Source organism: Myotis brandtii, unplaced genomic scaffold, assembly GCF_000412655.1.
Source record: "Myotis brandtii unplaced genomic scaffold, ASM41265v1 scaffold332, whole genome shotgun sequence".
Lineage (NCBI taxonomy): Eukaryota > Metazoa > Chordata > Mammalia > Chiroptera > Vespertilionidae > Myotis > Myotis brandtii.
In genome coordinates this window covers 2609885-2620451 of record NW_005362797.1, presented here as the reverse complement: position 1 = coordinate 2620451, position 10567 = coordinate 2609885, and the positions used below count along the sequence as shown (strand labels likewise).

At 50.9% G+C, this 10567-nt stretch overlaps 1 protein-coding gene across 4 annotated transcripts in view; it reads right to left on the bottom strand.

The window, feature by feature from the left end:
- The window catches only part of LOC102252495 (chromosome unknown open reading frame, human C14orf159), a 67629-nt gene that overhangs the window by 23714 nt on the left and 33348 nt on the right, over positions 1-10567 (bottom strand). For all 4 annotated transcript variants that reach the window (XM_014543678.1, XM_005871195.2, XM_014543677.1 and 1 more), the window contains exons 7-9: positions 10122-10325; positions 3970-4230; positions 1724-1823 (exon numbers count right to left, since the gene is read on the bottom strand). In XM_014543678.1, coding sequence (XP_014399164.1) covers positions 1724-1823; positions 3970-4230; positions 10122-10325 — 565 coding nt within the window. The remainder of the gene's footprint in view (positions 1-1723; positions 1824-3969; positions 4231-10121; positions 10326-10567) is intronic.

The following is a 10567-nucleotide window of genomic DNA, read 5'->3' as shown; positions in this document are numbered from 1 at the left end:
ATTGAGCGTCTGTCCCCTGGTGGTCAGTGCATGTCATAGCAACCAGTCGTTCCGCTGTTCAGTCGATTTGCATATTAGCCTTTTCTTATGTAGGATTATTGATTTCAGAGAGGAAGGGAGAGGGAGAGGGAGAGAGGAGAGAGATAGAAACATCAATCATGAGAGAGAGTCATTGATCGGCTGCTTCCTGCATGTCCTACACTGGGGATTGAGCCTGCAGCCCAGGCATGTGCCTTGACTGGGAATCAAACAGTGACCTCTTGGTTCATAGGTCGATGCTCAACCCCTGAGACACCCTGGCCGGGCTGACATTTTTTTTTTTAAGCCAGAAGAGTCCGTTTAGCTACCCAGGAAGGAATTCACTCCTGGGAACCTGCTCTTTAGTTCTCTAAAGAGCAGAGGCCTCTCTGCCTGCGATCAGATCTGGCTCACCTCAGCTACCCAGGAAGGAATTCACTCCTGGGAACCTGCTCCCTGGGAAAGTTAGTGGGTCTTCTCTAAAGAGCAGAGGCCTCTCTGCCTGTGATCAGATCTGGCTCACCTCCCTCCATTCATCAGGGCATCAGATCTGGCTGACCTTCCTCCATTCATCAGGGGATCAGATCTGGCTCACCTCCCTCCATTCATCAGGAGAGCACATCTGGCTCACTTCCTCCATTCATCAGGGGATCAGATCTGGCTCACCTCCCTCCATTCAGCAGGAGAGCACATCTGTGTTACCGGCCCAGGAGGAGTTTCTAGCTTCTCCCTGGCGAGTCTGAGCTTTGTGTGTCTGCCACCCATTCAGGGAACATAAACATTCTATCAGGTGCCACACACATTCTCGCAGCTTGGAATAGCATATCGGGTCTGCAATCACACTCTTCCTTGGTGACTGAGGGTCCTCACTGGGAACACCTGACTGTGCTGTGAGCTGCAACACGGCTCTGCCCTCCAGGCCTATGCAAGCAGTGTTCAATTCTACTCGTCAGTGGGCGGTGAAATAGATTTATTAGGTCAGGTCGATATTTTCTGAAAAGTAGAAGAAAACAGAGTAGAACAGAACAAAACAGACTAGACTAGGTTAGAGTGCACTGCCTGCAGCAAGTAAATACTGTTATTTTGAAACTTCTGTTTCAATTGTGTGTGTGTGTGGTTTGCAATGCAAAATGTATTACCGTGGACTGTGGTTAAAAACGTTGGCAAAACACAGTACTAAAATTTATAAGGTCTGAAATGCATCCTACGTACATACAAAAGAGAAGCGTTTTTCAAAATGTTTGACCACAATACACAATAAAAAATACACACACACACACACACACACAAACACACACAGCAGTTTCACAAGCGAGTACTTGCTATTACCCAACACAAGATATACGATGACATTTCTATTTCATTTGACAAAGGTGCTGACTACCCCCCTGAAATGATCTCACGACTCTCCAATGGATCATGAGCCAGTCTGAGAAACAACTCGTGTTTGTGTTTTATCATCTTCTCTCTCATTCAAGAAGACATGCCATCTCTCAGGGACCTGCGACTTCGAGAGACCCTTGGCGCTGAACCCCCGTCACCCGGAACCCCCGGCCTTGTTGGCTAGTCTGGCCCATCGGAGCCCGTGGCTCACAGCTTTGTTCTCTCCGGAGGGCTGACGTGTGCAGGGACGTAGTTGTCAAAATTAACAGCACGCGGCCTCTCCCACCATCACCCACTGTCAACGGGGAGGGGACACACATACCTAGGAGACTTGGGGTCCCTCTCGTCGCAGAGAAACGCCTGAGCAGCTCCTGTGGATCCGCCCTGGTAAGTTAGGATCGGGATCGGGGTCTTCAGAACACCTTGACAAGACGGGCAAAGAGTGGACGCATCAGCCTCGTGTGGGTTTGGGCAATTCCTGCTGGCTTTTCCAAAAGCTTCTTGGAAACGATCGTTTCCATGATCGAACGATATGTGGCTGTAGAATTCTTTGTTAGGTAAGCTGAGACCTCAGGGTTTGGGCAATTCCTGCTGGCTTTTCCAAAAGCTTCGCCAGAAACGATCGTTTCCATGATCGAACGACATGTGGCTGTAGAATTCTTTGTTAGGTAAGCCGAGACCTCGACCCAGAGGATACGTAAGTTTATTTCCTTTTAGTCCTGAGTAAACCCCAGGGCTGGTGGAGGGGGAGGTGACACCGGGCTGGTGTCACCAGTATTGTGAGCTAGCGAATGTGCTCCACACAGATGCCACAATACCACGTCGGGGACAGTGAGCCGGCCCTTTGCTAACACATGGCATACGGTCTCTCATCTAATGTTCGCGGTTCTGTGTGATAAGAACCACTGTGACCCCCATTTTACAGAGGAGGAAAACTGAGGCTCAGAGATGCCAAATCGCTTGGGCAAAGCCAAGTATGTAGGTCAGTGTCACAACACCAGGGCCCACCCAAACAGGAAGCCTACAACAGAGCAGAGATATAATGTACCCCCCAGTGGACTCACATCTGTCTCCACGTGTCCTTCAGTGTCATGCAGGAGGCAGCTGATGGCTGATTCTCTCTTATCACTGATGTTTCTACCTCTCTCTCCCTCTCCCTTCCTCTCTCTGAAATCAATTAAAAAAAAACAACAAAAAACCTAAACACATATCTTTAAAAAATGAAAACTGAAGCCAGAACATGCCTTTCTCCTCTCATTGCCTCAGGACCCCCCTATCTCCCTTCCTCTCTCTGAAATCAATTAAAAAAAAACCAAACCCAAACACATATCTTTAAAAAATGAAAACCGAAGCCAGAACACGCCTTTCTCCTCTCAGTACCTCAGGACCCCCCCATCGCCCCCAGAATAAAAGGCCAGGTGCTCACAGTTCCCCTGAGGCCCTTCCCGGTCTGCCCCTGTGACCTCCGTGTCTCCCTACCCAGCTTCTCTTCTCCTCATCCTTTCTGGGCTAGTCGCTGACCATTACTCTCTCTTCAACGCCACCTAACGGCCTCTGTCCCAGCCAAGGTCACAGCCTCGGACATTCTTCCTCTAGCCAGCCCCGGCCTCACTGCTTCATTGACTTCAAGTCTTGGCTCCAATGGCACCTTCTCTGTGAAGCCTTGTCTGAACATCCTGTTTAAAATAGCAGCCCCCCCATCGGGGCTGCCCACACCTTCCTTTTGCCGTGTGTTGTTTACTGTCGGTTACACTCCAGTACAATAGACGCCCATGGGGGTGGGGCTGTTTTCAGTTTTGTTCACTGATGGATTTCAAGAGCCCAAACTAGTGCCTGGCACATAGTAGGTGCTCAACATACATTCGTTGCGTGATACAGATGCTATATGTTCAGACACATCCTTTTGGAAACTTCCGAAAGAACGGGGGCTTCAGGGATGCCTTCCTGGGGTTGAAACTCTTATGAGAGTCTAAAAGGATTTATGTCTCCTGAAGAATGCATTTTGAGGGACACAGAGAGATGGGCAGTGAGAAGCAGGGGAGAGTCACGAGGCTCCCAGCTTATGCCTGAACAACACCTGCAGGATGAAGGAGAGGGGAGACGCCTGAGACCCATCTCGGCATCCCAGCCTTGCAGCCCTATCACTCACAGCTCTATGCCCACCTGTGTGCTCCGGGAACCTGAGCAGCGTGGGGCAGCCCTTCCCATCTGGGCCAGATGAGACGCTGCCATTTGAGCCTCTCGGTCACTCTATTCTCAACTCCCCCACCCCCAACGCCAGGGGTCTAGGGATGTCCTGTGTTGCCAAGAGTCCCCTGTAGGCCACCCCGCCTCTCACAGGTTGGGCATCAGGTACATGGGCTCTGTGGCCTGATGGACTTGGGTTCAAATTCCAGATCACCTGGACCTCTCAGAGCCTCAGTCTCTTCCTCTATAAAATGGGATAATGTTGCTTATACTAAAGAGTTGTTCTGAGCTGTAAGGACTTAGAAGGCCTGTGTCGAGGGCATAGCAGAATTTCCACAAACACTGACTCCTTCCACCGTCCGCCCTCACCTCACCGCTCACCTTGCTCAACAGCCTCTTCAACAAGCTTCTTGAACAAACTCAAGGCTCTCCGGTCCACGATCATGGAGACGCCCTTGTCCAAGGCCTGCAGGAAGGCGGCCAGAGCAATGGCGCCCGGTGGCCCGTCCGTCTCTTCCGGAGGCTCGTGGTTGAAATGCGTGGGGAACCCGGTGGTGATGAGCACCGCGTGGGCATGGGACAGCGACAGAGAGGCCCTCAGCAGCTCATCTTTGCGGAGCAGGTGCCCGATGCCCCTGTTGCCTAAAATTACAAATAAAATAAAACAAAATCACACAATAATATAATTGTGCTTCAAGTAGAAACTCATGCAAACGGCAGTTTGTTTCTTTGTCTGTTTCAGAGGTAGTTTTGAGGGATGTGCCAGAGGCTGCCAACTGTTCACCAGAACGTGTCCTCTGCCCCTGCCCCGCTAGGGAAGGGCAGCGGGATACATGGCGGGGCAGCCTCTCTTTCAGTTAGCTGTGGCCACAGACTCGGTTCTCTCTAGGTAGCAATCCTAGACCTGTTGAAAGGGAATAAGAGTAGGAGTGATGTGCGCCCCCTCCTGGCCATGTACCGCCCATGCACTCCTCCAAGCTCTTCCTTTCCTGGGGGCTGAGATGTTGACAACTGGTGCCCTCTAGGGTTCTCATGCGGTGATGGCAGAGTGCTGGGTCCCTGAGTGACTGGGTGGAGCAGATTCCCTTTCCTGCTGAGCTTGAATACTCACACTGGGAGTCCCAACCTGGACTGTTATTTGAGCAAAGCATCTCGGGGTTTATTTGCTATGGCAAACCCCAATTCAGGGGACCACAGAAGGAGGAAGGGACACAGTACTGTCTCAGTTGGGGATTCCCCCAAAGAAGACCCTAAGACATTAGAGTATTCCAATGGAAATTGAGCCCAGGAAAGAAGTCAGAAGGTGGAAGAGGTGACATGATAGAGAAAAAGGAGAGAAGCCGCTAAAGCATGTGTGGGCGAGCAGATGAACTCTGAAGGCAACTGGGGCTCAATCCTGTGAGAAATGGTGTGGAGCCTGGCCAGTGTGGCTCAGTGGTAGAGCGCAGACCCATGAACCAGGAGGTCATAGTTCAATTCCTGGTCAGGGCACATGCTCGGGTTGCAGGCTCGATCCTCAATAGAGGGCGTGCAGGAGGCAGCGGATCAACGATTCCCTCTCATCATTGATGCTTCTATTTCTCTCCCTCTTCCTTCCACTCTGAAATCAATAAAATAAAAAAAGAAAGAAAGAAAGAAATGGTGTGGAGCACAGCTGAGGGCTGTCCTTCCAGAGGACGGGGGACTGGGCATGCCTGCACTGGCTCCTGACCCCTGTGGGCTGAAGGTTGCCCATCGGGACGCTGACTCCTCGCACTCCCGGGCTGTGCCTGCTCTGGTGGTGGAGCAGAGAGACCCTGGCCTAAGGTGGGAGCTATGGCTCCGAGAGCTGCCCCCTGCAGCTGGGGTTTGGGCAGGGCACCAGCAGCGTCTGCTAGAGCTGCCGCCAGTGGCTGCCAAGCCGGTGGCAGCCGGGCAGCACAGCTTTCCGACTCTCGTCACATACCACGGTGCCGTTGTCTACACTCAGGTCACCGCGGAGCACGTCTATGCCACGTGGAGGCGGGATGGGACTCAGAGCTCCCATCCCCGCGGCGGCTAAAATGAGAGGTGGGCCTAAGGGACGGGAGAGGACGTCAGCGTGCATTGGAGGTGCCGGGAGACTCTGCAGGGACCCGGGGCTGGATTCCTGTTATGGAGGAAAAGTCCCAGGTTTAGAATCTGGAAACTGACATTCAGGTCCAAGTGTTGGCACATGGTAGCTGCGTGACCTTGGCCTCAGCCTGGATTGCTCTCGACCTCAGTGTTCCTACGAGGAGCCTGGGGGTGGCCCAGGTGCGGGGGAGGCTGCCAGTGGGAGTGGGAACCAGAACACCCATCTGGTTGGGACCGTAGATTTGTCTGCGGGAGCCAGTCATCGCTTCTAGGAAGGCAACCCCGTAAAGTGGTCAGTAATGAACGCAGTCATGAGGATGTCCACTGCGGCACTGTTTATGCGTCTATGCCACGTGGAGGCGGGATGGGACTCAGAGCTCCCATCCCCGCGGCGGCTAAAATGAGAGGTGGGCCTAAGGGACGGGAGAGGACGTCAGCGTGCATTGGAGGTGCCGGGAGACTCTGCAGGGACCCGGGGCTGGATTCCTGTTATGGAGGAAAAGTCCCAGGTTTAGAATCTGGAAACTGACATTCAGGTCCAAGTGTTGGCACATGGTAGCTGCGTGACCTTGGCCTCAGCCTGGATTGCTCTCGACCTCAGTGTTCCTACGAGGAGCCTGGGGGTGGCCCAAATGGGAGGAGGCTGAGGGGAAATGGCCCCACACACAGGGTTGGTGGGAGTGGGAACCAGAACACTCATCTGGTTGGGACCGTAGATTTGTCTGCAGGAGCCAGCCATCGCTTCTAGGAAGGCAACCCAGTAAAGTGGTCAGTAATGAACGCAGTCATGAGGATGTCCACTGCGGCACTGTTTATGGTGCCAAAATGATAGTAGTGACAGCGGCAGAACATTTGTAAAACGGAACTCTATGCAGACATTAGAAAGATTGCTGTAGAAGGCGAATGACGTGGGAAAATGTTCACAGTGTATTAAAAGGTTTAAAAAGCAGGCTCTAAAATAGTATCACAGCATGATATACATATATATAGAGAGAGAGAAATATTGTTTTTGTTGGTGTCAATATTATAGGTTCAAGACTGAAGAGAAAGACTTTTCAGGGCCAACATTTGGGATGGGATTCTGGTAATTTGTATTGCCTCTTTACTTTCATATATTTATACAATGAACATGAGTTGCTGTCGATAAAGGGAGAGAAAAATAAATGTTGAAAGAAAACAAGAAAGAAATTGGACTGTAATCTATTTGGACTGAGCATAACGCCCCCCCCCCCAAAAAAAAAGAGGAGGAGAGAACTCTGTCAACTCTAAAGTGGTCTGTACATTTGTGATGGATTTATTATTAGTGCAAACGTGACTGTTATAAATCTCCAGAGTCTCCAGGCACCTCAGATGCAAGCCAACGTCCTCTCAGAAATGACAGAGTGGCTCTATTATTAAGCCCAGAGAGCAGTGCCCGGTCCACTGCCATTAATCTTCTATCTGCGTATTTAACAGCGGAGGAGTGAAGCGCATCTGGTGCTTGGAGGATCAAAGATGCTCCTTGATCGATGATATTGGCACATCCAGACGGTCATAGATCTGCCTTTGCCCCGAGCCCCATGCTTCAAGCCCTGACGGACCCCCGTCTGCACAAGCACCAAGGGGTGGGGGCTGTGGCCGCCCTCCCAGGACATTTTATTAAGCGGTGGGTGCCTTGCGTCTGCAGTAAATTCACTTCCCAGTTACTTTTTTTTTAAAATCTGAGCTAAAGGCAGAGTCAATAATTCATCTTTCCTCATGATCCTTGTGCCGTGTGAGAGAGCCGTCAGCATGGGTGAGAGTGTTTGTGAGAGAGAAAGTATTACAGGAATTTGTAAAAAATATCCACCAAGGAGGTTAACTACGTAAGAGACTAGGTATGCACAGCCATGAGCGTTCACCTCTGTACGTGCGTATGTCCTAGAACAGTGATGGTGAACCTTTTGAGCTCGGCGTGTCAGCATTTTGAAAAACCCTAACTTAACTCTGGTGCCGTGTCACATATAGAAATTTTTTGATATTTGCAACCATAGTAAAACAAAGACTTATATTTTTGATATTTATTGTATATATTTAAATGCCATTTAACAAAGAAAAATCAACCAAAAAAATGAGTTCGCGTGTCACCTCTGACACGCGTGTCATCCCTGACACGCATGTCATAGGTTCGCCATCACTGTCCTAGAAGGTGCATCTTGGGGGCGGGGGGCGCAGGAACTACGTCCCACATTTACTGTGTGTCTATAGGTTAAGAGAACCATATTCCCTGCAGAATAAATGAATGAATGACCAAATGAAAGACCTGACAGACAGACAATCAAGCAAAAAGCTATGCCCTCTGGTTTCACAGGAACTTTTGTTATCGCAGATCCCTCTGCAATTGGGGGGCAGCCTTTGCTCCCAGGTCCAGGGGGAAGGTCAGACATGACTCAGACTGGGCTACTCTGTCGGATTCTGGGCCACAGTGTCAGCCAACACCAGCGGGCACCCAAACTGTCTGCTCCGTGGCCCTGCGCAGGCGCTGTTCTCTCCCCCAGTGTCACCACCATCAGCGTCGGGGTCTCAGGAGTCTGGCCTGGAGGGTCGACCTCCCCGGGTTGGTCTCATGCCTCTGCTCTCTGCAGACCCCACCACCGTCGATCTAGGTATCTGCTTGGGGGACAGGTGTCCGGTGGGCCAGCAGCGAGGCCACATATGCCTTCTTTAGGCGGTCAACGTGCAAGACGGCGCTGTTCTCTCCCCCAGTGTCACCACCATCAGCGTTGGGGTCTCAGGAGTCTGGCCTGGAGGGTCGACCTCCCAGGTTGGTCTCACGCCTCTGCTCTCTGCAGACCCCACCACCGTAGATCTAGGTATCTGCTTGGGGGACAGGTGTCTGGTGGGCCAGCAGCGAGGCCACATATGCCTTCTTCAGGCGGTCAACGTGCAAGAACAACCAGGGGTAGAATCACAGCCCGTGAGAAGGGCAGGAGAGGGACTGGGGCATGAGTCAGAAGAGACCAGAGCACGTTAAATGCCGGGCACATACCATTCAGATTCAGACTCCAATTTACCTCCCACTTACTGATCGTGGCCTTGAAGTCAGCGGGTGTGGGTTCAAGTTCTGCCCAACCATCTACTAGGTATGTGGACTTGGGCAAGTTTCTTAACCTTATATGCCTCAGTTCCCCCATCTGTTAAAAGAAGTTAATAATAGCTGCCTCCTAGGGTTATTGGGAGAATTTGATAAGATGAAACATGTAAATGCTTTTAGCACATGCCTGGCCCAGGCAGAGTAAAACTCAATAACTATTATGCTCATGAGCTATCACAATCCCTGAGAGAAAGGCGTAATTGTTATTACTCCAGTTATACTGATGAGGAAACTGAGGTGCAGAGCAGCTGTGAAGTCTACACCTTGCTTCTCTGTGAGCCTTTGTCCGAAAAAAATAAAACAGAAAAGCCCCAGACCACTCAAGCACAATGGCGCTCTCTGCTGGCCACCTGAATTAGAAATCCAGCCGGTAAATGAAGACGCAGCGGGAAGTTGAAAGCCCCTCAACCAGCCTTCACAAACCTCCTCCCAATTGGACCCAGCAGATCCCTCGTGGGCCCCACTAGCCCGGTCCCTGTCTCGAAAGCCAGAGGCTGACAAACCACAGAAGGACTGTCTTTTCTCTGAGACGCAATTGCAATATACAGGTTGGCTGCAAACGGTTGTGAGGCAAACTGCAGGGTCCTGCCCACCAGGATCCCCCAAAGAGTAGAATTCCAGCCCCTGCTCCCCAGTATAAAAAAACAAAAAACTGCTCTGCGCCCAACCCCGGGGCAATGGCAAAAAAAAGGGGGAGATGAGGCCACTGTTAAATACACGAATGATGATGTTTGAACAGTGGCACTTGACTACCTAGAAACCAATCGCCCTTCTTTCTTACCTCGCCAACCCCAATTTAGTTCTGGCAACGTGCCCAGCTAACCAGCCCGTCTCCCAAACTCTCTCACATGTTTAAGGTTGAACATTTTGGGGGGAAAATAAAGAAGAAAAATCACCCTTTGTTCTACTACCCAGAGACCCTCACTTTCAGTACTGCGGTGCATTTACTTCTAGCCTTTTGGGGATTCATATACAGTATAAACATTTTTTAAAAATCATACTATAGCCCGGCCAATGTGGCTCAGTGGTTCAGTGTAGACCCGTGAACCAAAAGGTCACTGGTTCGATTCCCAGTCAGGGCACATGCCCGGGTTGCAGGCTCCATCCCCAGTAGGGGGTGTGTAGGAGGCAGCGGATCAATGCTGTTTGTCTCTCATTGATGTTTCTGTCTCTCTATTCCTCTCCCATCCTCTCTTCCTAAAAATCAATAAAATCATTTTTTTTTAAATCATACTATAGATACAATTCCATGCTGCCCTTTTCACTGAACATCGTGTCAGTGATGAATTTCTCCAGGCCCTGATGGCGTGAATGTTTTGGTCCTTACCTGGGTCTACGGCAATTACAGTCTCTAGTTCTCTGATCTTCTGCACGGCCAAAGCGGATGTGATGCTGTAGTGCAAAGGATCTTGGGAAATAGGATGGACCTCTGGAATTCCCTCTGGGGTGAGACAACCGGCTGGAGCCTCCAGATCCTTCAGGTCAGTCATAACCGTGGAGCCCGGTGCGCTGGTGAAAGCCAGCGGGGTCTCTAAAACACACAGCAAGAGGGATGAGCCCACCTTCTTCATCAAGCCCAGTGCATTCTGGTCTAGCCTGCTGTTGATGGACAAGAGAGCGCCATGCACCGCCTCCCCCAACCGCACTCCTTGCACCCTTTGTTGGCACCATAGGCTGGCTTATGGCTAAATAAGTTCCACTTAAAACTTGGTGCCTTCAAGTTTTAGGAAAGTGAGGATGAGGTGAGTGTGGGAAAACAAGTGAAGTTCAGCC